Source organism: Petaurus breviceps, unplaced genomic scaffold (genome assembly GCF_028583685.1).
Source record: "Petaurus breviceps papuanus isolate PSGF00001 unplaced genomic scaffold, PetGlider_PUasm1.0 175, whole genome shotgun sequence".
In the NCBI taxonomy this organism is placed as follows: Eukaryota; Metazoa; Chordata; class Mammalia; order Diprotodontia; family Petauridae; genus Petaurus; species Petaurus breviceps.
Genome location: NW_027185764.1, coordinates 69,800,335 through 69,828,097, shown reverse-complemented (window position 1 = coordinate 69,828,097; position 27,763 = coordinate 69,800,335). Strand labels below are relative to the sequence as shown.

The window sequence follows — 27,763 nt, the reverse complement described above, 5'->3', positions numbered from 1 at the left end:
TGGTCACTTTTAAAGCACAATTCCAAAGATATACTTCAGAGCTCCATAAACAATGCATCAGACACCAAAATAAGAAAGGGCAGAATTATGAGTGAGGTTGATGGATAGGTTTGTTTGACAGGAAAATTACTGAAATGTCTTACCATTTTGAAATTCTGATTATACTCTCTCTGGAGGCTTTTTGAGGAACTTTTGTCTATTATTTTTAGCTGATAGGTAATGGTTGGTTTCTGTTTAGTCATTTTGGGAGGTTGTCCATTATTTCTAAAAGCCAAGAATAGGAGAGTAATGACATATTAGCTAAAATTACATGAACCTGCCTTAGTGAATTCAAGAGTATTATGCTCTGAAAACAATTGTTATGCTGAAAGCATGTAGGGAAAAGGACTGACTTTAAACATCCTCAGGTTTTCCTGACATTTCAAAATACAATAAAAATATGTTGCAGCTCTGCATAAATATCAGTTTCAGGAAGTATCAGAAGATTACAGTACATTCAAGAAATGCAGAACACACATAATAGCTAAACCAGTATTTCGTTGGACTTTTTAAATGAAGTTGACACTAGAAATTCATGAAAAACTTTTAATTTTTGTTTTAAAAAATCTGGATAAAGTAGTCAAGTTTTGTGTACAAAAATCCCAAAGAACGCTTTGCAAATTGTTTATAGACTATACAGAAAATAGATTTCCAAATGCTTGCAAGTTCAATCACACGTGTGCAGGTGTATACACACACACACAAACACACATACTCAAAACTGTTACTAAAAGGTTGGGATTGTACAGTAAAATAATTAAATTGTCAGAATATTTCAAATGACAGATTTCCAGTGTACTAAATAAACGATAGATATACATATAGATATGCCATTTTCTACATTTAAAAAAAGTATTACATACAGAAATAATATATGCATTAGGACATTTGACATTCTTATGCAGTACGTTGCCAATATTCTGGAAAATAAAGCCATATGTAAAGTATGTATTCAGTGTTAAACAACATTTTCTCCATATTTACCTAACAGACTTTTCTTAAAAAGTCAAAACAAAATAAGTGAGAAAAAGTTTGGAAAGGGTCGTATTTGCAAATTACCAACTAGAGGAACTCTCTTGGAAAAATAGTTTTGCTATGCACAGTGCTTGGTTGTTTCCCTCCCCCCTTATCAAGTACATATATCAGCAAATCACTCATGGTATCAGCAAACTAATCAACAATTTGCTCATGCGTTAGTACCTGGCATGCTTGTAGGAGGAATATATGTCTCCACAAGGTCAAATACACATTCTCTTTCCCCTGACCTTGTTATAAAATGTCTCCTCCATTTGTGCCCTTTCCCCATTCTCCTTTCCAGATGTGACTCGGGCACAAATCAGTAGTCACTATTTTTTACTGAACTTTGCAGTTCAGTAATGTAACTAACTAAATGGTGCATCGCAAGGGTCATGATTAACTTGGCATTGTGCAGTTAAGTTGTAAGACAGCACCTTGATTCTTCTCCTTTTTGATGTAACCTTAATTCCAAGGTAACTTAAAATAGATTATTAAAAAATTTGAAAACTGTTGATATTTTGAGATGTAAAATATTTTTAATAACTAGAAAATATGATTTTTTGGGGGAGTACCATTCTTCTGAAATAAAAACATGGACAATTAAACCAAACACTGACATGATTGATTTTATCTTATTTATTGCTTAATTTAAAGCAATCGTACTGGTTTCACTGGAAACTGAAACTAGGGTTGACATCTACAGCATGGAGAAAGTTTTCATAGTGTGAAAGAACAAAGTAGTTAAGTAAGTAATTCCCAGTGTTCTTGGGAAAAGACCATTCTTGTTCATTTCATGTATATTCAATGCCATAAATAAACAGCTCTAATCTCTAATACAGGCAGAAGTTTCTGAAAGTCAGTTAGCAACATGATCTCTTTACTCCTCAGACTGACAGTGCTTCTGGCCAAAGTTCAGGGCAATGGATATATTCTTGTCACCATTTTCTGGGGATGTACAAATCTTTTAATCCATTGTAGTTCTCTATTCATATTTAGCCAGTAGACACTTTCCGCATAGCCCTGCCCGCAGACTATGCATTGTTAATGGTATCACTTAATATTTCCACTTGAAGGAATTCCTGTTCTGATGGGTGAAACTGACAGATAAACTTGGGACAATTATTAGTTCCACTGTCAAAAAAATCCCACCTTTCCCACCTCCTCCCACCCCCATCCCAGGGTCATTAGCACTTACCACTTTAGAGAGAAGTGAACAATGACCAATTAATGAGCTTCTGAAACCAAGAATCTCTTTGACAGAGAAGGAAAATAATGTCTTACTCTGATAAAATATGTTCCATTTCAGGGATTCTTGCCATTCTAAATTTCTATTGTGCCATAACATTCTCTGAAGATCTTTTCTCCTCTTCAATATAGTAATTTAATTAACTATTAGATCAATAGAATTGATAATTTTATATAGCTTAAAGCAACATCACCATTAGGAATACATTGCTTCAATCCAAAATTTCTTTTTAATAAGACTAAGTCCCCAGTTGGTGTTTTGTTTTTGTTTTCCTACAAAGAGAGTTTCAATTTCTCTGATATATACCTGTGTGTGGGCACGTCACCTTCTGGGTGACCTGGAGAAAATAATTTAGGATCTTTGGGCCTCAGTTTCTTCATCTGTAAAATGAGGGGATTGGACTAAATGATCTCTACAATCCCTTCCAGTTCTAAATCTATGACTCTAAAAAAGGTCATTGGATAAGGTGATTTGTAAGGCCCTTTTCAGCTCTATGCTTTGATGAATCTGGGAAAATGAAATGAAAAAGTGAACTGAAATAAAAAAAAAAACACAAACCCAAAAACTTATGGAAAAAAATTAAGGAAAATTAGCTATTAACAAGCTTTGTATTTTTTCTCTCTCTCTCTCTCCTCTTTCCCTCCTTCTCTCTCTTCTTTCTCCCTTCTTCTCTCACTCTCCTCTCTTTCTCTCCCTCCCTCTCTCTCTCCTCTCACCTTCCCCTCTCCTTTCTCTTCTCTATCTCTCTATCCCCTTCTCTCTTTTGCTCACTTTCTCTCTCTCTTTCTTCTCCCTTTCCTCTTTCCTCTCTTTTCCTTTCTCTCAGTCTCTGTTTCTGTCTCTCTGTCTCTGTCTGTCTCCGTTTCTCTCTGTTTCTCACACACACATACACAGCTTCCTAGAGATGGCATTTGAGAGCTGAAACTGAAAATCCAAACATGGAATTTTGGCACAGAGTATTTAAACAATGATTTCCCACAGCCAGTTAAAGGGATACATTCAAATTGCTGTAGCTAGAAGTCAGTTGATTTTAATAATGGAAAATCCTTAAAGCAGAAAGAAATTGGCAAGAATTTCTCCCCTTTGAGGGAAGCAAGGGGCAGTATGTTGTAGAGCCAGTTTTAGTCAGGAAATTCTGGCCTTAGATTCCACCTCCAACCTATTCTGGCTGTGATCCTTGGCCAGACACTTTGCCAGACACTAGCCCCAGGCAATTCTCTTATGTTACAATGAAGACAGCTGATCTGCATTGGTAAGGGAACTTTCCTCAGTTGGAGTTCCTTATACCAATTAAATCAAGGTCTGACCCCTCAAAACGGAAGGGGGGTGAAAAAGTATCGTAGCATTATCTACTGAAGAGATAGAACAAGTCTTCAGTGTTAAGTAATGATCATATTCATCTAGGGTTACACAGGTATGCCTGGTCTCATATTATTTGGTTTCTTGGAAATATTGTAAGACAAAACAATATTACAAGGTATAAAGTGAGTCAAACTGTTCTGCAGGAGCAATATTTAGAGGCAACTAGGTGGTGTAGTAGATAGACATATTTTATGTCTGACCTCAGCCATTTATTAGTTGTGTGACCCTGGGCCTCTCAGCTTCAAGTTTCTCATCTGTAAAATGGGGATTATAACAGCACCTCCCAGGGTTAGGGTGAGGGTCAAATGAGATAATATTTGTAAAGCACTTTGTAAACCTTAAAGCACCATATGAATGCTAGCTATTATTATCATTATTTATATGTACCCAGTTAGCAAAATAGCAAATGGCAAGCAGAATTACTTTTAGGGGAACGAATGCCACTAGAGTTCAGATAATTGTCAATTATTTAGCTTATTTTTCAGGTGACTGGTTGAATTAAATTATAGTGGGGTTTGGTTATAATATGTTAATGATATTTTCTTAAAAGTGTTACCTATGATGATATTACATTTGTTATGTCTATAAAAGAAACATCAAAATGTGCAAAGGATCACACAATTTTTAGACCATTTACAAACATCAATTTAGCTGTAGGTTTTCTAAATAGGATATCCTTATCCATTGGCCAAGAAGTAGACATATTACTGAAGAAATTGAATTCTTGTTATAAATGAAATCAGTATACAAAAGGAAGTGACAACTGAAGGTAGGACAGCAAGTTCTCCTTGGAGAGGTGAATAAAGATATTGTGGGAATGGGTTTTTTTAATCATGGGTCAGCATTTCATGAGACTCTTAATCATTTTATATTGCAATGTTCAAGATGAACTTTGGTAAAAAAGATAACCATGAATATAATTATGATTCATACACCAACATGTTACAGAAAATTTTAAAAATGGAGAAATTCTATAAATTCTTCAGCAAGACCTTTCAAGTTTAAATCAACATATACTGTGATACTCAGCAATTCAAATACAGAGGGGGTGCATTAGGGTGGATAATGAAAAATATGGAGGGAAGTGATTCAGGACTAAGAAATGAAAGAGGTCAAAGGCTTTTAGAATATACCGAAGCCACAGACACATACTTGCTATACGATATGTCTATAGACATGTACATACACATACACATATATGCACACATGTATACACACATACATGTACAATATAGTTATTACACAATGTGTATGTGTGTATAATAGACTATACATAATATATATGTATACATACACATACTACTTTTTTCATGAAGAGAGTCCAGAGGTACCTGACTTAGTGAACCTCAAATGGATTATGTTATGAAAAGAAACAACTGATTACTAGAGTGGGAATCATGTCTGAATCAGCTGCCTGTGTAGAGTCAAATTGTTTACTTGTTGGGACAAAAAAATCAAGATTAATACTAAACTAAAAAAAAAGAATAAAATGAGACAACATGACCTACAGTTAAAATGATCTGTCCTAGCCATGGACAGTGAAAAATGGGAAATGTATAAAATAACGGATACTAACACAGATTAGTGCCATTTCCAAAGGAAGTTTAGAGATAATATATCAATTGACACAACATGGTTTTCAAAAGACTGTAGGAAACCTCTTCAGCCTGCAAACACTTGATCTCCTTGCCAAATGGGAAACTATGCAACCAAAGGCAACATTGGTTTAGAGTAGAAATAAATTTGTAAATATGATGGAAAAGGGGCCAGTCTAACATAATAAAAATGATAATACTACTGAAGTTAATTTATTAATCCAGTGCTATACTAATCAAATCACGAAATGAAAAACTAATTAACAAAATTTATCTGAAAAACAAAAAAGGTCAAGAATCTGAAAGGCAATAATAAAAAAACAGTGAAAAAGAAAGTGCTTTCCAGAACCATATCTTAAACACTATACAAAGCAGTAATTATCAAAATGATTTGGTACTGGTTAAAAAAAAGACAAAAGTCAATCAGTGGAACAGATTTGGTATACAATATATAGAACCAAAAGAACACAGTGTTTGATTAACCTAAAGGCCCCAACTTCTGGGAAACCCGGAAAGTGAAATGACAGAAATTAGATTTTGACTATCTTCTAGTACTGTATACTAAGATAAATTCCAAAAGCATATATGATCTAGATAGAAAAGCCCACAATATAAACAAACCTATTGCAACTATGAATAGGAGAAGAATTCCTGACCACAGAAAGGATAAAGGGGAACACAGAAGATAAAATGGACAATTTTGGTTACACAAAATTGAAAAATTTTTTGCATGTGCAAAATTAATGCACTTAAAACTAGAAGGGAAAGAAATAATTGGGGAAGGAGAGGTGGAGCAGTGAGTAAGAGCGCCGGCCCTGGCATTGGGAGACCTGGGATCGGTTCCGGCCTCAGATACTTAGCACCCACACAAAATAACTGGCCATGTAACCTTGAGCAAGTTAGTTAACCCCAATTGCTTAAAAAAAAAGAAATAATGGGGGGGGAATCTTTGCAATAAGTTTCTCTCATAAAGGTCTGATCCCCAAGACATATTAAGAACTGATTCAAATCTGTAAAGCAAGAAATCTAAACTATCAAAAGACACTTGAGAAACACACTCCATGCCATTAATATTGAAAGAAATGCACATTAATACAACCCCAAGGTTCCATCTTATGCCCATAAGATTGGAAAATGTGAGGGAAAAAAGGAAAATAACAACAGTTTGGGGGATTCAAGGAAACAGGTAAGCCAATGTACTGTTGGCAGATCTTCGAACTAGAATCATCCATTCTAGAAAACAATTTGGAACTGTGCCCCAAATGTCACCTGATGCAGTGATGCTACCATTAGGCCCTTAGTTCAAAGCATTCAAAGAAGTAAGTAGTGGCAAAGAATTGGAAAGGAAGGAAATACCCATCACTTAGGGCATGGCTGAACAATTTATGGTATAAATACATAACAGATTATTACTGAGTCACAAGAAATGATGAAAAGGATAGTTTCAGACAAACCTGGGAAGCCTTGTATGAATTGATGCAGAGGGAAGTGAACAGAACTAGGAGAAAGTTTACACAATAACAACATTGTAAAGAAAAATAACTTTGAAGGACTTAAGAACTCTGATAAATCCAATGAGTAATCTTCATTCCAGAAGACCAATGAGGAAACAAGCTTCTCACTTCCTGACGGAGAAGTAATGAACTCCAGGTGCAAAATGAGACATACATTTGTGGATACAACCAATATGGGGATTTGCTTTGTTTGACTGGGTATATCTGATAGGAGGATTTTATTTTTCAGCTTTGGGACAGAAATATTGAATTACTTTTTTCTACTTTGTATATGGAAATCCTCATTTTATTTTGTGTGAAGTTTAGAATAAAAAAAGATTTAAAAAAGATTTCAATTACAAAAAATAAAAACCCTATGGAGGAGAAAGATGAAAATTCATATGATTAATATGAATCATAAAAGAGAGGGAGACAGAAAGAGAAAGAGAGAAGGAGAAGGGAGAAAGAAGAGGGCAAGGAAGAGAGAGAGAGAGAGAGAGAGAGAGAGAGAGTTTGAGGGGGAAAATAAGTTTAATCGAAATCTTGGTGGGAGATCTATTTTAGTCAGATCCTCCCAAAGACATTTAAGGACAAAACTGGAAGGAGAAGAACAAACTGATGAAAAAAGGAAAAGATCTGTAACTAACCATTCTCTCCATCAATGCCAGATTTGTATGCTATCATCAGAGTTCCAAATGTGATGCATGTAGAAGTGGAAATGGTATTAAGGAAAACAAAAATAGGAAGAGTAGCTGAATTAGACCAAACTTATATAGAGGAGGTTTGTGCAGGCAGCATCACAACTTTGAGGATATTGAGGAATTGATTATCAAGATATCTGAAAGGGACAACTACAAAAGCCTTGGGAAAAACTCCCCAAAAGATTTGATTCCTTTATTTAAAAAAGGGAATCAAGAAAATACCAACAGCTTCCAATCCATATGCATACTTTCCCATTGTTACTAAATCTTTTTGAGTACATATGTATTCAAGTTAGTCTTGATGAAGGTATGAAAAAGAAAGAGGTGGGGGTAGCTAAGGGGCACAGTGAATAGAACACCGGCCCTGGAGTCCGGAGGACCTGAGTTCAAATCCAACCTCAGACACTTAACATACACAAAAAAACTAGCTATGTGACCTTGGGCAAGTCACTTAACCCCAATTGCCCCACAAAAAAAGAGGCACTTTGCAAACAATATTCCACAGCAAATCATATTTTTAGAGGCTCACAGTTCACTAGGTGAAGAGGGAAAGAAATCCCATTGTGATTATTGTTTGTTGACTATACAAAACCATTATATTTAACATAGTGAAATTCCTCTATAAAAGCTTTCTTCCAATAAGTAGTCCCATGCATATATAAAGACCATACCCAATTCCTTGAAAGATGCAACATCTCTAATGATCTTTCAATGGGACAGGAAACAACTGATTACATTAATATAAACAAGGCATAAAACTGGGAGACATGCTCAGGAAAGAGATTTACATCCAGTTCAGAGTCCAAATTGAAGGATTTCCTATAGCTGGTGGGTCTCCAGGTGCTCCTGTTTATAGATGACATCATATTGATTGATTCAAGCACCTGGGCATGGCAAAGTGTCCTACACAAGATCAATAACCACTCAAACGAATTTGCCCAAACTATGCACCCCGGGAAGAATCAAATGGCTTATCCTATGTAATTGGATAAATAGATCATAGAGCTGGTCCATCAGAACAAATATCCTGGACAAGCAGATAGTGCTGGGTCCAAAATTGAAATGGAGAAAATTGGGCAGGCTCATCTTTGGGAAATTTCACAGTGCTTTTAATGGCTCCAACCAAGCTTCCCCCTGAGAAAAAAAGCCAGACTTTTGTCCAACACCAATATCCTTCTGGTGATGCTGTATGGATGGATGGTTGCAAAACATGGAAAAGCACAGTCACTAAAGAATGGAGGTGACTGGTTACCCAAAGGGAAATGGAGAAGTATATGGGGTGAGTAGACTGCAACATATGACCAAAAGGCAGCATAAGACACTTTAATAAAGAGATATGGGATCAGAAAAGGAGGCAAGGAGGTTATGTCCTGAAAGTAAGGAATAGAAATTAGATTTTGTGCTCTATTAATAGCCATATAATGTCAAGAGAGTAGAGAAAAGCCCCTGGCATTTTGGGTGTAGATCTCCTACAGACTATTTAAGGGAAGACAAGGACAATAATCACACAGGATGAGAAGGCATGAAAAGATTTATGATCTGAGCTGCTAGAAGAGGTAACCAGTTGGTGCAGTAGGCCTTAAGTCAGAAAGACCTGAGTTTAAATCTGGCCTCAGACATGTTCTGGTTGTGTGACCTTGAGCAAGTCACTTAATCTCTGTCAGTTTCCTCAACTGTAAGATAACAGCACTTACATCCCAAAGTTGTTTTGAGGATCAAATGAGATAATATTTGTAGAGGCTTAACACAGTGCTTGGCACATGGCCTCTTAATGCTTCTTTCCTTCCTTCCTTCCTTCCTTCCTTCCTTCCTTCCTTCCTTCCTTCCTTCCTTCCTTCCTTCCTTCCTTCCTTCCTTCCTTTTTTCCTGGAAGTACACTCACATTCATGAGCTCATCCATTGATCAGAGTACTGAACTTTTAAGAGAAATGGGGCCCTTTTATCTTAGTGCAAGATGCACGATGATACCACTTAGAGCAGTGCACTACTTCTAGAATGTATGAATCCTGGTAGCCAAGTTAAATATTTAAAACACAAAATAAACTAATAAAACCAGTTACATTTACCATAAAGCACTTAGGAGCATATTCTCATCTCAGTAAAAGGGGATTTATTCACATAACTACCATTAACGGTAATGGAAACCGTGTGTATCAAAATGAGACTATAACCCTTAGGTTATAATAAAGATGATTGATTTAGACAGGGAAGTGCAACAAATAACTTCAATTAAGAATGTTGACTGAACAAACAAATGGCTCTTCTTTCTCGTTTTTTTGCGATTTAATATATGCCTCTAACAACAACCACCTCAAAATCACAATACTCTGCTATTTAAGATACAAACACATATACATATTATGTATATGTCTCTATATATTATAAATGTGAAATATTTAGATCATTTTTTATCTGACTACAATTTGGATTAACTTTCACCATCCTGGGGCTTAACTTGGACCATAAATTAGAGAGCCAGAAGAAGAAATAAATAGACCTTACTTTGACGTCTTCCCTGACTTTATTCCTTGAGAATCATGTGTAGAGAATTAGTTAAGGAGACACCAAGGCATCTGGCCACAGTCAAAGAATTTTTCAGCTCTGAAACATGCAATGCCTATGCCAACCTGACATCATGCCCCAGGCACCATTTCAACAATCTGGAGTCAATTCTGAATGCTCATTACCATTAAGAAGCAACAATAGGGCCAGTGTCACTATAACTATTAGAGAAAAGCTAAGATTAAGGTTTCTAGAGATATAATGAAGTTCAGAGACTAGACCAGAAATTTTTTTTTTTAAAGATGTAGGATGTAACAGCTATCATTTTTCTCTAAAAAGAGGCCATGTAGTACAGTGGGTGGAGCACTGAACTAGGACTCAAGAAGTCTATATTCAAGTCTCCATTCTGCTACTAAAGAGCTATGAAGCTTTGGGCAAGTCACTTGTCCTCTTTGGGCCTCAGTTTCCTCAACTGTAAAATGAAGGAATTAGTCTTGATGGCCTTTAGGGTATCTTCCAGCTATAAATATATGATCCAAACTCCCTCAGTTAATACAGAATAGCAATTTTTTCAGCAAATTATCATTTTAGAGTAGTGTCTCAGGCACTGAGAAGTCATTAAAGAGACTTGCCCATGTTACACAACTAGAATCTGGCAGAAGTTGGAGTAAACCTCATTTTCCTGACTCCAAAGTCCTTTCTCCACTAAGCCAAGCTAACTGTTTTTCTTTTTTTTTTCCTTTTGGAGGGCAATTGGGGTTAAGTAACTTGCCCAAGGTTACATGGCTATTTTTTTTGTGTGGGTGTTAAGTGTCTGAGGCCGGAACCGAACTCGGGTCCTCCGACTCCAGGGCTGGCTCTTTACTCACTGCGCCACCTAGCCACCCCACCAAGCTGACTGTTTTTCAAAGGAAATCATTCATGGTTGTTACAAATAAAACTAAATTAGTAAGTTCACAGGTTCAAGAGCTTCAAGGCCTTTCAGAACAAATGACACTTATTTGCCAGAACTGACTTACTGATAATTAAAATCTAAGGACACCAGAGTTAATAACCCAACACAGTCAAGATGACTAAACAACACCAGAACTCTTTCTTTTCCTTCACTAACGTCTCTCCTTCCAACTTTACCTGCCAGTGGAAATGCTTTTCAAAAAACCTTCTGTGGCCTTCCCCCTACTCTAACCTGAATTTGAGGTAGCAGGGATTGACTACTTAAAATGCTAGTGAATTAGACTTGACATAGGTTTTATTTGCTATGAATAAAGTATGAGGACTTAAAAGAGGCAGAAATCTGTTTTGCTTCAAGAGCAGAACCAAAAGAAACAAGTCCTCTGAACTATATCAGATGAAATTCTATCATTGCAATACAGACATTTTAGAGGTAAATTAGATTCTGAGAAAGAAGTTAGGGGAGTAAAGTGACAGCCCAATATATAAGAGGATGAATTTCATTACAGATTTGTGTATCTCTGAATGTGTTGTGTTTCCCTACCAGGTCATAAACTTGAAGTGGGCAGGAACAACGTCTTATCTAACTTCTGTAGTGTTAGTTAAGGACAATTGTTGAATTAAATGGAATTTAATTTGGAAAAATAATGAATTAAAACATATATTAACACTTTAGATATTCTGAAAAGATCTTTGGTAATGTGTATTGCCCAGGGAGATACTTCAACCCATCTCAGATGGTAATCTATTGAGAAGTCTAGGAGTAGACCATGTAGGACAAGACCTTTATGATTTGACCAATCAGGCCAGTGTCAGCCATTTCTCCCAAATGGGATTTTTTATCGCATCAAAAATAATTGATGCCAAAAATTAACTATCTGAGAATCGCTGATATTCATTTTCTCCTTTAAGCCCAAGAATACCAAAAATAGGTCGTTCTGGGTTCAGGGGGCCATTTTTGCCCTACCACTCAGAATTTTCCTTTCTAAATAGGAGGATGGTGATATCCCCCCTCCCCCCCCCCAATCAACTCTTGTGTCTTTATCCTTAACACTCTTCTACTAAACTCTTTTGAGGACTGTATGGCCCAATTAAGCCAATATGGAAGCAAAAATTATTCTCTCTCATTCACTTGGTATTAAAACATTTCTGGATACTGAGGGTATAGTTATATTTATCCCCATCTCTTCATGGCAATAGGATCTGGTCATTTCCTCAAAGGAGATAAGCAACAAATTTAGGACACTAGATGCAATTTTTTCATTCTAGGAGAGATGGCAAAATCCTCCTTTAGATTACCCTGATACTTCCTACTCACTTCAGAAATCTTTTGAATGTGTTCTCAGGCTCCAAATAGATAATTAACAAAGATAAGACTTTACATTAATAATTTTTTAAAACTCCAACAGAATAACTTGGTTCCAGTAACAAAGCTGAGTTGACGACTCCCTTCTACAGAAACACCATGGTGCAGTGAGATAAGTAATGAATAAAAAGATGATTAGCCAAAGCTATGAAACCAACTAGGGATATCAGAGCTGTTCCTTGAGATGTGTAAATGAGATAACATTAGAAAAGATCCTGGTGCTTTTTAGTGAAAAATCATGCCTTGAAAAGGACAGGACCCCCTTAACTTTTATGCTTTCCAAGTTAAGGCTAGCCCTGTTATTGTAAGATAGAGAGTGCATAGACTAGACTCTGGGTGTGGTCTGCAATTCAAACAGAATAAATCAAAGGCAGAAATGTAAATTTTCTCAGGCTAAAACAATCTAAAACAAAGTATCTTCTGTTATTTCACAAACAAAAGGAAAGTAGAAATAAGAAGAAAAAGAAGAGATTCTCTTATGAATCCAAATCTTAAAAAGTACTAAAGTATACCTTAATACAGTTGTATGGTACTCAGTTACATGCTGAGTATGAAGAGCACTTGCCATCTAGATGCAAATTTGATTGCGTTACAAATTAAATACTCTACTAAGGTCATATTCTATGATTCAGAGTTTTTATAGACAATGTTGGTAGAGGGCAAATCCTAGTTCTACTGGGCAAAACAGACTTCAAGTAAGAACAACAGTCTAGCTAAGTTTGAGGACACTCGTCACCAGAAGGTTGGCTATTAGGGGATACCTCTCTCTGTCTCTGTCTCTGTCTCTCTGTCTCTCTCTGTCTCTGTCTCTCTCTGTCTCTCTGTCTCTCTCTCTCTGTCTCTCTCTCTGTCTCTCTCTCTGTCTCTCTCTGTCTGTCTCTCTCTCTCTCTCCCTCCTCCCTCTCTCCTTCCTGCCCCTCCCTTCTCTCCCTCCCTCCCTTCACAGAAACTCATGAAGAATCAACCTGTAAGTGTGGATAGTGTGTTACAAACAAGGGCATGCCCCACAATCCAAAATATACATATTGATAAAGGCATGGGAAAATGGAAAAGTTCATCAACATTCTAGGCAGAGAAGCTAGTAAACTCAATTTGTTATTCTAAAAGGAATTGAAAGGGCAAACGATATTCAGCCTTTAAGGGATCATTTGCAGTGTTGACTGGGATCTTTCTCTTGTCAAGACAAGAAGTCCAGTGAATGACTCTTTCAAGTAAAGACATGATAGATATAAAAATAATATAATTTTAAAAACCTATACATAATCTAGAATAAGTTTTGAATCCCTGTGTAGTAAATAGCTTTTGGAAATGGTATTTGAGGCTACAACGAATTATACAATAATTGAATTACACAAGGATATAGTAGTCTGCCCCCAACATAAAAAAAAAATCATTTGAGAAATTATTACCCAAAGCTCAATATACTTCCATTCAATTAATTTCTAGTCTCAAGCCAGTTAAAAGTTAGAAAACTCTCTATGTGTTTATATTAGATTGTGATCAGCTTGATTCCTATTCATGTGATGCAAATTCAGATGCTAGGAATAAGCTGTCACAATGCTTATCTCCTAATTTCTGCCTCTGTTTTTGCCTGGCATGTTTGAAATGGGAAACAGACATAAAAACCATTGTATCACAAGCATGGGTGCAAGCCTGGAAGGATGAAATAACCTTTCTTTGACAAGCCTGACTTTTACAAGTGAAGAGCTTCCAAGGCTGTTTATTCAGCAATGCTTGGGAGTTTTTTTTTTTTTTTCTCTAGGGTTTAGGGTAGGGGATGGAGAACCTGTGGCTTTGAGGCCACATGTGGCCTTCTAGGTCCTCATGTGTTGTCCTTTGAATTCAAACTTCACAGAACAAATCCCCTCAAGAAAAGGGTAATAAAACCCCCAAGTTTGGGGGATTTATTTTGGTTGAGTCTGAAAAAGTCTTTTTAGAATTACATGAATCCAGTGTAAATTACCTCACATTAGAGAAACAGCCATCTTTCTGCCACTTACCATCAATAACCACTCAGAGATGAGTTCTCATGGAAATAACCTCCATGTGATACTAAGAATGAAACAGGCACTTCTTCTCAAGCTCTCAAGTTTTGATCATAGATCCCTTACTCTAAGCCACTATCATGGGGAGAACTCGTGAGAGCACAGATCATATATTGCATAGGAAATGTTCTCAGAAGAACCCTCTTTGTACATTAATCTTTTGTCATAAAAGTGTCTCTGCTGACAGTGAAGAGACGGCCCCTGCTACCATGGAAAACAGTGGGGGCAGGGTCCTATAGTCACATCACCAGGGCTCAGCAGAGCCTCAGGACCTTCTATCAGGCAATGTTGCTTGATCTGCAGAATGAGGTTATCCATCAACAAAATCTAAAGGAGTGTCAAGTATAATTTTTCTCTAGGAACCATTTAATGCATCTGCCTCTCTCAGTTTCCATTTCCTTCTTGTGTGTGTAATTTGAAAGCAATGTACTCTCTGTATAACATCAGAAAGCTACTGGGCTATTGGGATTTAAAAAAAAATATTACTTAACGAGTTTCATTAGGTGAAAAAAGCTGTGCAAAAAGGCACTATATAAATTGATTCCCTCACTCTTGTAAGATTCTTGCATGTGAAACAATATACATTGTCTTAATAATATCATATACTCTTACACACATTTAGATAGGATATCCTCAACTTCATCAGCAGTTACTGTGATTTTTAAAAAGGCAAAAAAATAAAATCAGAATAATAGCAGACTATGCTGATTGTCCTTAAGCCTCATAGTGAGATGCATTCCTCTTCCTCAATACTTTGAATTGGTCCTGACCTTGACTTGTGTGTATGCCCCTGTCACCTTCTCCTATCTTTCCAATCCCAACCCTTGTTACTTAATAATGATAATGGCTGACATTTGTATAGCACTTTAAGGTTTACAGAGTTTTGTGTACATTATCTCATTTGGTTTTCACAACAGCCCTGTGAGGGCTGTTTTTTACACCTGAGGAAACTGAGGTCCATAGATGTCAAGTGATTTGCTCAGGGTCACACAGCTAATAAGTTTCAGAGGTAGAACTTGAACCCAGGTCTCAAATTCATGTCTAGCACTCAATTCACTATGCCACACTGCCATAGAAGTGATGGCAAGGCAGTGGTTTGTGGAAAGGAGAAAGACTCATTAATAGCAATTCAGTGAACCAAACTTCCTGCATGCCTGCGTGAATGAGACAAAAGTAAAGTTCTCACAGTTTTCAAGCTTGACTTTTTTGGCCAGCTTTGGAACAACCCCCCTGAGAGACCGGAGTCCCATCCTTTGTTCCTCATACCACACATTTCCCACGCCACTGATCTCTTTCCGAGCCGTCAGGTAGAAAGGGGACTTGGCCTCCATCTGGGTTGGTGGCCGATGAATGTACATATACTTATAGAGGAGGCAATAAGGGCACAGCTTGTGGCCCTTGGAATGTTCGTGATAGATCTGCCCATAACACACTTTTGTGGCATTGACCCGATTCTCTCGCTTCACGCTATCTGTCCGTGCAAAAAAGGGCCGGTTCTGGGAGTCTTTGAGCAGCTCGATGTCGCCATACATCAGGTCTGCGTGTTCCTGCAAGGTCCGCATGTTCAGATATTGGCTGTTGTATTTGACCACAGTAGACAGGAGAGCAATGGGGCTGTCATCCCCAAGGCACCCAGTCCGCCACATCTCTTCCTCATCTGAAAGGGAAAAATAAACAATGTTTCGGGAGCGGGCGCCAGACATCCCTGCCTTGCTCAGCACCCGTAGCTTCTCCTTAAGCTTCTTGGTGGAAGAGCTGAAGGTGTTACTGGTGATGGAGAAGCCAACGCCAGCATTCTTCAAGATGCGATCCAGACCACGGCGGATAGCATGGAGGGAGGTGGCCAGAAAGTCCGAGCCATCCGTTTTCTTCACAGTCATATAAAAATCCTCAAGGAGTTCATTCAGTTTCACAGCAGGAATCTCAAATAAGACAAATACCAAGGTTATATATTGGGGGTACACATAAAAAGCCAGCCCCCCCCCCAAATGCCTAATCTACTATGGACATTTTTTAAAACCCTGAGATGGAGGTGATCCTCTAGTCCCTCACCCAGCCTTGCCTAGAATGCTCTCTCTTCCCTAGGTCAAATGATGTCCCTCTTGTCTATCAAGACACTTCTCCTTTGGACTAAACTCTCTCACTCCCTATCTGGAACCCTGTCTACCAGCTAGAGTAGGTCTCTGACCTCAAGGATGGGAGATACTGGACTTGCTGTTGACTGGCTTTCTGGAATGCGAATGAGGTAAGGTCAATGCAGCAACAAGGATGGCCTGGGCATTTTATGTTGTACAAAAACTTGGTCCTTTAAGGCATCTCTGAAGGGACTCCTGTTTCCCAAACACAAAAAATGCCTGTGCATCAGCAGGAGCTGTGCTTGGGACAAATATAGAGACTTTTCCTAGAGGCCATCACCTCACTCACTCTCAGTTGAATCCCTAGGAAATGAGAGGGAAATTGAGGGACAGTGCCCCATCTATAGGACAGGTTTAGTGAAAGTTACAGGAATTAGGCAGACTTCTTTCCCAGGCAAAGAGGTAATTTGTAAATAGGATGCAAAGGAAATGGACAGGTCATTCTGCCTCTGTCTCTGGGTTCTTTAAACTTTGAGAAATTGTCTGAGAGAGGGGAGCAGCCATTTAGAAAAAGAATTCTGAAATTTTTTGTCTTATGGACTCCTTTGACAATTTGGCAAATCCCATGGACCCCTTCTTAGGAGAATGTTTTAACATGCACAAAATAAAATACAGAGAATTACAAAGAAAACTAAGTATAACAAAACGTAGTTACTGTCCTTCATGGACTCCCAGTATTAAGAATTTCTTCCTTCCTTCCTTCTTTCCCTCCCTCCTTCCCTCCCTTTCTTTCCCTTCCTACCTCCTCCTTCCTTCCCTCTCTTCCTCCTTTCTTTCCCTCCCTCCCTCCTTCCTTCCTTCCTTCCCTCCTTCCTTCTCATAGCTCTTATTTTCTAGAGCTCACAATCAAGTCTTATAGACACTGGTGGAGCCTCCAAGTTACACCTACTCATTTGGGAAATGCATCAGAGACTGCTCTGTAACTGGACAGGGAGATACAGGGATTGCGTGTGTGTGTATCTGTATGTGCATGTATGTATGTAGGTACACAAACTTCTTGAAGAGCAGAGAGCCTGAAAGAGATTCAGTGCATATACTTAATTAACTTAATTAATTATGGATTCATAGCATTCTTTTTCTCCTGTTGAAAATCTCAATCTATCAAAAATGGCTGTGCCTTTATAGAGCCATTAACTTTAATAATTGTAGAAAATGTGACTAATATATGCTAGTCCCATTAGTTAGGGTTGATGAGAGAAATAGGGGGATTGCTTTAACAAATGCCACTTCAACCATGATGCCTTCCCTGATCACTCCAATCCACAAGATTCATGCCAATGCTTTCTTCTTCTTTTTTTGAGGTGGAAAGGGGAAAGGAATATTAACAAAGGGAACTTTATGAGGAAACTTCCTCTACCAACCAGATCAACAAGTGCTCTGCAACGTCCACTACCAGGGGACTGAAAGGCTGATAAGTGACAGACAAGTTCTTAAGGTCACATAGTCAATGTGCATCAGAGGCAGGAACTAAAAGTTTTCCTGACTTTTTTGAACCTCCCTTTTTATTTACTATGCCATGTTGCCATTAGTATTTGCATTATCTTCCCCAATATATTTCACACTCCTTGAAGGCAGGAATCATGCCTTATTTATATTCATGCTCTCTCATCATGTCTAATAGAGCCTTTTGTATATAGTAATGACCTAGTATATATTTTTGTACATTTTATTAATTGAATGACCTGAGATGAAATATGGGTAGGGGGAAAGGGACTAAGTTGATTTAGGTCCAGAAAATTTTTCTTTCATGTAATCACCATTGCATTAAAAATATTATAATCCACCAAGAAAAATCCAGTGGTGAATATAATTCTTCTGCAAAGTCAACAGTATCTGGCTATAAATAATTTTCAGATCACTTTGCAAATAAAAATCAATTGTCTGACCCAGACTGGCTGCCTCCTTAATTTTCTCCAAGTGAGTTTTGGTCAGTTATCATTCCTTGAGGTTACCAAGGTCTTCAATGTGTTATAGAAATGATGCATGAAACCAGTTTCCTTCTGGGAGCAATTCAAAGCATTGATTTCACATCATGGTTGAAGTACTTGGCTACTTTACAATTAAAATGATAAAGTGGATGGGGGAGTTGGTCTATGAAGGTAGACAAAAACACATGGGGACTTTTTGGTTTAGAGAATTCAAGGCTGAGGGGCAATTTGATAGACATTTACAAAGTCATGAAGGGTATAGATGACATAAAAATGTACTAAGGTGGAAAAATCTCAGAGCATTAGCATTAGGTGCTAATCTCAGAGCATTATTCCTCCTTCCCCCTCTTCCACCCAGACTCCACTCTTGATCCTTGAAGCCCTAAAATGGTGGTTTTGTGATAGAGCACTGGGCTTGGAGACAGGAAGACCTGAATTCAAATCAGACCTCACATACTTAATAGTTGTGTGATCCTGAGCAAGTCATTTAACCTGTCTACCTCAGTTTCCTCAAATGAAAAATAAGGATAATAATAATACCTATCTCCCAGGTTTGTTGTGAGGATCAAATGAGATAGTATTTGTAGACTGCTTAGCATAGTATCTGGCACAAAATAGATGCTTAAAATGCTTGGTTCCTTCCTTTAAATGGTGCGATTATACCCAACAACTAATAAGACTATGGAAATTGGTAGGCCAAGATGAGATATGGGTTGGAAATGTAAAAGGGCCCCAGAGGAAGTAGATATTAGATCTGCAATAGGGTAAGAGAAGCAAGGTGTCCTTGGGGACCTTTGCATATTTTGAGTACAGACATCTTCAACCACACAACAATGCTCTCCCACAAAATAGCCCTCAGAGTCAATGACAGAGATAGCAAAGTAGGCAGGGCTGATTGTGCATCTGATATGTCATGAAGGCTCTTATTTTGTGTTTTATTAATGTTACATAACCATAGAAGTAATCTTGCATAGTGGATAGAGGGCCTATTCTGCTTCTGCATATGCTTATTATTTGACCATAGGCAAGTTAATTAATCTCTTGGTGACAATTTAAAAACCTGAGGTCACTAATAGTTGCCAATCTGCAGTGATGAAAGGAGTTCACACACATCATCCTTACTCAGTGGCCTCTACACCACTGAAATCACAGACTTGGATAAACGAATTAAAATGTCTCAGAAACTTCCTAATGCTCACTATAAAAATAAACCAAAGAATCTGAAGTACAGCATTAAACCAGTTGTGAAAGGTAGTGGAGTAATGGAAAGAGAGATGGCCTCAGAATCAGGACAACTTAGATTCAGGCCCTGCCTCTGACATAAATGTGGGATGCTGGGCAAGGCACTAAATATCTTAGTGATCCATGTAAATCTCCTAAAACTGAAAACTTCAAGAAAGTTACTGATCTATGTTGTTGTTCAGTCGTCTCAGTTATGTCTGAGTCTTTGTGAGCCTATTTGAGGTGTCATTGGAAAAGAGAGAATGGTTTGCCATTTCCTTCTCCAGCTCATTTTGACAGAAGAGGATACTGAGGCAAACAGGGTTAAGTGACTTGCCCAGGGTCACACAGCTAGTAAATATCTGAGGCCAGGTTTGAAGATGAGTCTTCCTGACTCTAGGTCCAACAATCTATCTACTGTACCACCTAGCTGCCCCAAGTATTTATACAGAATTGGCAAATATTATTTCCTTTTATTCTCACCTCAACGGGAAGGGGGAGATAAGTGCTATTATTATCCCCATTTTACAGATGAGGAGACCAATGCTTATATAGATGATTTGTGTAGCATCTCATAGTGAATAAGCATCTGAGGTAAAATTTGAATTCAGGTCTTCCCAATTCCAGGTTCAGCACTATATCCACTGTGCCACACGCTAAAGATTTCTGAAAAGTATGGGGCTTTAAAAAAAAACAACAAGAAGACATAGTAGCCTCTCAGTAGTAAACATTAATTCAATTGAAATCCAAGAGCAAGAACATTCACAACCTCATGTTATCAAGCTTATTTAGCAAGATGCCATTACTGTCATTATCTACCTGCTTTTTTTTCTGATATGTTTTGTGGTCTAATAGTGGATAATAAAAAATCTGTACACAATATATACAAGAGCTGGTTCAAATTTTATCAGAGTTTTTAAAATGGAAGTGTCTAAGGGCTTGGATTAAATTAGAATTGTTGCTAATAAATTATTTGATATTTATTAAGCACCCACAGTGCTTAATGCAGAGCACTGTGCTCTAAAGGAACTAACGCTAATATAAAACATGGTCATTACTCTCAAAAAGGTTACAGTCTAGTAAGGGGATAAGATGCCAATACAGATAACTATAATGCACAATACTAAAAGATAAGTGAATTAGAGAATTAGAAAATGAAAAAAAGTGATAGCTGAGGGTTAAGGTTAATGCCGATCAGGGATAGAGGGGATGCTGGATAACAGAAGGCAACATTTGATTTGGGTTCTAAAAGATAGGTAAGTAAAGAAACCTAGGAAGACATATACAAACTTATACAAAGTGAATCTTGCAGAAACAGGAAAATGATACACAGTAGCAACAGATTGACTAGGAAAAACCCCAACTAGTTATAACAAAACAATCGAAATGAAATACTGTGAAATTATAAGAATCAAAAAAGATATAGGAGAAGGGCCCCTTCTTTGCAGAGGGGGATAATTATGCATGTGGAACAGTGCACATCAGGTCAACTTTTCCTACGTGTTAATTTTGCTGAAGTGTTTATTCTACTTCTCTCCACACCCTTTGTTTTAAGAGAATAAAGACTCCCTGGGAGGACTGAGGGAGGGGCATCGAGAAATAAAGGTGATATGAAAAAGATATCAATAAAAATTTATTTAAAAATGAAAAGATGGGTAAGAATTAGGAAAAGAGGAGATTCTAGACATGAGAAAAAGCATGAGAAAAACAAGAATGCATGTTTGGTTAGTGAAAGAGCTGTACAGTTTGGTAGCATAAAATAATAGGAGAGAAGGAAGGAAACAAGCATTTATTAAACACCAACCATATGCCAGGCACAGGGATAAGCACTCTAAAAATATTTTCTCACTTTATCCTCACCACAACAGTGGGAGATAGGTGCTATTATTATCTCCATTTAACAGATGAAGGGAATGAGGCAGGTAGAACTGACTTGTCCAGGGTCACACAGTTACCAGGTATCTTAAGCACTGTTTGAACTTGTCTTCCTTTCTCCAGGCCCAGCACACTACCCGCTGCATCACTTAGCTACCTTAATAAAACCCGAAAGATGGTGTTGTGCCATATTATAGAAGGCATAGCAGTTTGAACTTCTCTCTGTAGGTAATGAATTTCTAAGCAGAAGAGCAGCATGATCTAATTTAAGTGAATCTATAAAAGAAAAGAATATTTTGGCAGCAGCAGGCAGGGTGATTTGGGAGAAAGAGAAACTGCAGGTAGGGGAATCATTAAGAAGTTATCACAATAGTCCAGGTGAGTGCAGTGAGAAGGGGATCTTCTCATACCTCTTCTTTGATTCTTATAATTTCATAGTATCTCATTTTGATTGTTTTATTGTAACTAGTTGTTTTTCTTTCTATTTACCTTGTTGCTACTGTGTATAGTTTCCTGTTTCTGCATGATTCACTTTGTATCAGAATAGTGGCATTTGGAACAGAGTGAATGAGATAAGCTATGAGAGATTGTTGTGGAGATGGAATCATTAGGATTTGGTAACTTGATATAGAAAGCAAGAGATGAGATGAGACAGAGACAAAGAGACTCCAAAGCAGTGAACATAGCAGGAAATGGTGAATGGTGGTACCATTGGCCACAATAATGAAGGAAGAAAGAGGAACAGGGTTAGGGAGAACAAGAATGGCTTTTGGACATGTTGTTTAATTTACTTGTGAAACATGGAAGTAGACAGTGTTGGAAATGGAGGTGAAGATATGGAGTTTAGAAGAGAGGTTAGAACTGTAGATATAGATTTGGGGGTTATCTGCATAGAGGTAGTGATTGAGATTGAAGGTGAATAAGATTGCCAAGGGAAAGACAAAAAGAGGGCTATGGTCAGACCCTTGGGGGAAGCACTTGAATTAAGGTGTCAGGAAGTGTATGAGGAGCTAGTGAAGGAGAGAGGGGGCCAGTTAGAACAGAAGAATGAGAACCAGGCAAATGTGAGATCAACCCAAGGGAAGACAAAGTAGAGTGTAGTGGTCACCTCTGTCAAAAGCTGCAAAGAGATCAGAAAGGATAAGGACTGACCCTCCCCCCCCCAAAAAAAAAACATTAGCTTGGGAAAACAGGTCTTTGGGGTCATTAGAGCAGTTTCAGAAGAATGGTGGGAATGGGGGCGACCAGGTAGCACAGTGAGTAAGAGCACCAGCTCCAGTGTTGAGAAGACCTGGAGATCGAATCCCAGGCTCAGACACTTAGCACCCACCCAGAAACACCTGGCTGTGTAACCTTGAGCAAGTTACTTAACCCCAATTGCTTAGGGGCGGCCAGGTGGCTCAGGGAGTAAGAGCACTGGCTCCAGTGTCGGGATGACCTAGATCAAATCCGGGCTCGGATACTCAGCACCACACCCAGAAATGGCTGGCCATGTAACCTTGAGCAAGTTACTTAACCCCTATTGCTTTAAAAAAAAAATGGTGGGAATGGAAATCAGAATTCAAATGTCTGAGGATTTGGTGGGTAGTGGAGGCATTGGCTATTAGACAACTTTTTCAAGAAATAGGCAAGTCAAAAGGAAAAAAGAGATGAGGCAGTAACTAGACAGAGTATGAGATTGAAGGGAAAGTTGTTTTTTTTTCTTTCTGGAATTTCTTCCTAGAATTAGGAAGACCTGAGAATACAGATAGCAAAGGGGCTGATAGGGAGCTAGTGAAGAGATAGTACGGGCAATTAGGTGATACAATAGATAGAGTGCCAGGCCTAGAATCAGGAAGATCTGAGTTCAAATCCAGCCTGAGACACTCACTAACAGTGTGACTCTGGGCAAGTCACTTAAACCCTATTTGCCTCAGTTTACTCATCTGTAAAATGAAGGCAATAATAGCACCTTCCTCCAGGGTTGTTGTGAGGATCAAATGAGATAGTATTTGTAAAGTACTTAGCACAGGGTCTAATACATAGTAAGCACTATATAAATATTAATTATTAAGATGCATAAGAGGAAGAGGATGACTGCATAAGCAAGGTTCTTGAGAAGATTGGCATCAGGAGCAAATGGAGAGGAATTGGCTTTACTAGTAACAAAGGATATGTCATCTTCTATGATGGGAGGAAAGGAAAAGAGAAGACAATGGTGGTAAAAAGGTCAGGGTGTGGAAGAAGGGAGCTGTGGGCAAGCCTCAATTTTCCAAGTGAAGTAGGAGACTAGGCAAGTGTGGAAAATGGCACAGTTGGTGGTAAGCAGAAATACTTTACATGTGAGAATGATAAAGTTGCTTGGGGAATTCTAATGTTCAATTCCAGACCTAAGATTTTGTTAGGGGTGGGGTTGGTCCTATAATTTCATTGATATAAGAATTCTTGGTTAAGGAAGCACCATTTACCAATGATCAGTCATTTCAATTGTGTCCAACTCTTCGTGACCCCATTTAGTTTTCCTGTTTCTGCATGATTCACTTCGTACAAGTTTGTATATGTCTTTCTAGGTTTCTTTTCTTACCTCATGACCCCATTTGGAGTTTTCTTAGCAAAGATATTGGAGTGTTTTGTCATTTCCTTCTCCAGCTCATTTTATAGATGAGGAAACTGAGATAAACAGAGTTAAGTGACTTGCCCAGGGACACACAGCTATTAAGTGTAGGAGGCCAGATTTGAACTCAGGAAGATGAGTCTTTCTGACTCTAGGCCTAGACACTAGGCCAAATAGCTACTCTTTTACCAATGTAGGTTAGTACTTTCTCTGTGACTTAGAGTTGCCTACATCTTTCAAACCCATTTGAAAGGGTGAATGACTTGTTCAGGGTCACATAGGCACTATGTATCAGAGGTGGCACTTAAACCCAGATCTTCCTAGCTCCAAGGTCAGCTCCTTGTCCACTATGCCATGCTGCCCCTGGGATTTTGTTGACATTTACAAATTGTTCAAGGTGTATTTGACTTTATTATCAGAGCACCTCCATTTTTCTCTGATGGAAGCTAACCTTCCATGGGAAGTAGATTATTTGCATATATGTTGGGCTTTGACTTTATGTTTATCTGAATCCCTTTAGAAACTTTGCCTTTAATGCATGTTTCTTTGAATTGTTTACAAAATGGGGAACAGGAGGGAAGCAAAAAGAAGAGGTAACATTGAGAAGGAAAAGTCTTTTGGTTTTTCAATGGTTACATTTTGATTTTCTCACATGAGTAATGCTTACTGCCTTTTTTATCTTGGCAAGGGTTGGGGAAAGGCAGATTTACTTTCTTTAAACATCGTAAATTCTTTTTTCTTTTCCAAAGGGCAGACACTGCAGGGTGAGTTATTAGAAAACAATTCCTTACATAGCTCAGGAACAGAGAGGTAGGGCACATTCTACTAACTTCATACCACTCAGCACTGCCTGGAACATTAATTAAAAAAATAATAATAAAAAAAAAACCTGGTTCTTAATAAATGATTGTTGGCTTGACTACCTAGGAGAATGGTACTCCTTTTAAGACAATTGTCTTTCTTTTTATCCAAGATACAGCAGCTCTCTAATTTAATGGGGGAGGGACCCTCCATTTCTGTTGTGATTTTGACCCTCACAGTGCTGTATTTCTTCCAACTCAGAAACTATTTTGCTCTTCCAGAGACATGGAGTACACAGAGGGTACACATAGAGATGTTTTCCTTCAGTTGTTTGTGAACAGGCTTCTGACTGTTTAAAAACAAAGTTTTTTTTGCTTTCCATTTTTAATCAGTTAATCCATTTTTATGGTCTTTAAATCACTAGAGTTGAAAACAAGTCTTGTAAACACCTTTTCAGGCTGTCAGTCAGGGGTTTGTTGAAAGCAATAGATTAATCAGCAGAAATGATGAATCACATCCTTCAAAGGGAAGTGGGTTTGACTTACTGACATCTTTAAGTTACTATCATTCCATTGCTATCTCTTTAACTTATCAAATAAACTTTTAAAAATTCTCTGTTTTTATCTTTCATGGGGGTGAAAGTCCATTACTTTGACTGAGCCCTGAGAGGAAAGACAGATAATCAGCAGTTACTAATTTTCCTGGCTCCCAGAATCCCTTCAGCTAGGTCCCAAGTAAGGGAAATGCCATGAGTGTTGCTTTAAGAGATGACATATTAACCTCACCATGGCAACCTAAATTGGTTTAGTATGATCTAGTGGTATTGCCTAGGTGTCAGTCAGAATTGCTATGGAAATGTTCATTTTGGCTGGACAGAAAACTACTTTGAGAGCCTAGAGGTGAATTATGATCTAGTGTATAAATCTACTCTTACTCACAATGGCTAGAATAGAGACTGTGTATTCAAACACTGTCTGTTAGAACTATCTGTTAGAAACCAATTAGTCATGGGTAAGTTCCCTCACTCACTTTAACTTTCCAATGTCAATGCCCAAAACACTCTTAGTCACCCTCACTGTCTACTTTCTCTGTCCTTGTTCTCTTGCTGAAGAGTAGGGGAAAAAATCCGGGAATGCAACTGACTTGATTCCACTATATTTCAATGCTATCTGATTTCAGTTGGGCCCTCCAGGCTTCTTGACAACTCTATTATCTCTCATTCATTCTTAAGCATACTCCCATAACTACAGCAAAATTTTCCTACACTGCTCGGATCCTAAATCCTACTTTGTCAGATAGTGCAGTGGATGGAGTACTGCAGTGGAGTTAGGAAGATCTGCATTCAAATCCTGCCTCAGATACTTATTAGCTGTGTAACTTTGGCTAAGTTATGTGCCATCATTGGCTTCAGTTTCCTTATCTGTAAAATGAGAGATTTGGATTCTCTGGCCTGTGAGGTCTTTCCAGCTCTAAATCTACAACCCTTTACTACAATGAAGCCTCAAATTGGAAAATGGAAGCCTTTATTTCTGTCCTCTTCACTTTAAGATTTATCTTCCTCTTCACCTATCCATTCTTTTCTTTCATCTCAGAGGATAAGGGGACCCTAAAAAGTAAATCTCTTTACCACTATTCTTAATGCCATTTTCAGCCACGTCTCTACTTTTTTGAGAGAAAACAATAGAGTAAAGTGGAGAGAGCATCATAGAGTCAGGATCCCAGGACTGATATTTATTAGACATATGACCTCAGGCAATTCACTTCTTTCTGAGTAGAAATTTACTCAACTATAAAATGAAGGTGTTTGACTAAATGACTTCTAAGTTTCCTTCCAGAGGATTCTGAGATTGATTTTCTTCCATCTTCCTGCTGAGCATTTTCACATACCTGTGCTATCTTCACCTCAAATACAAATGCATAAAACTGTAAAGTCAAAATTCCTCTCTATCTGTTTTCCTCCTTGAGACCCCCACCACTTTTCCTTTTGACTTCTCTAGATCTATGAATGGTATCACCTTAGCATCCTGGCTTGAAACTTTGACATGATCTATGACTCTTCTTCCTTTTACATGTCCTATAATTAAGTTACCAAATCAAGTTCATTCTTACTTTGATATCACTCCCTCCTCTGTTGAATCCTTCATACTCCCAAAACAATCACTTAGTCTTGGATTCTTATTATATTATTTTTAGACTCCTATAATAACCTACTCAAAGGCTCTTCTTGCCTCTAAGAGCTAAGCCCTCCAACTCATCCTATACACTATCAGAAGATTCTTCCGAAAACATCCCTTACATCATATCACATCATCCCCAATATCCTAAGAGCTACAATACCTTCTTAAGATCTATATAAAGTCTTCTTGTTATTATTGTTTAGTTGTGTTTAACTCTTCATGACCCCATTTGGGGTTTTCTTGTAAAGATACTGGAGTGGTTTGCCATTTCCTTCTCCAGATCATTTAACAGATGAAGAAACTGAGGCAAACAGGGTTGTTAAGTGACTTGCTCAGGGTCACACAGTGTCTGAGGTCAAATTTGAACTCAGGAAGATGAACTCAGGAAGTCTTCCTGATTCTAAGCACAGTGCTCTATCCACTGTACTACCCAACTGCCCATATAACCCAGGGTTTATGATCCTTCAAAATATAGTCCCAATTTACCTTTCTAATCTTCTATCTCAATTCTACCCCACATGAACTTCCTTCTTTGGTCAAAACAATATATCTATGACCCTCAGATACATGTTCTTTCTCACTTCCAAGAGTTTGCTTGCAACATTCTTTCTGCCTTGAATGCCACTCCCTGTCTCCACCTATTGAAATCCTCCCTACCCTTTGAAGTTCAACTCATCTCACATCCTCCATGAAGACTTCCCTGGTTGACCCAGCCA

General features: G+C 38.1%; 1 protein-coding gene across 2 annotated transcripts in view; it reads right to left on the bottom strand.

Moving 5' to 3' along the window:
• Positions 1–7,250: 7,250 nt before the first annotated feature.
• The window catches only part of KIAA1958 (KIAA1958 ortholog), a 245,429-nt gene continuing 224,916 nt past the window's right edge, over positions 7,251–27,763 (bottom strand). For both annotated transcript variants that reach the window (XM_069085329.1, XM_069085328.1), the window contains one exon: positions 7,251–16,239. In XM_069085329.1, coding sequence (XP_068941430.1) covers positions 15,436–16,239 — 804 coding nt within the window. In that variant the 3' untranslated portion in view covers positions 7,251–15,435. The remainder of the gene's footprint in view (positions 16,240–27,763) is intronic.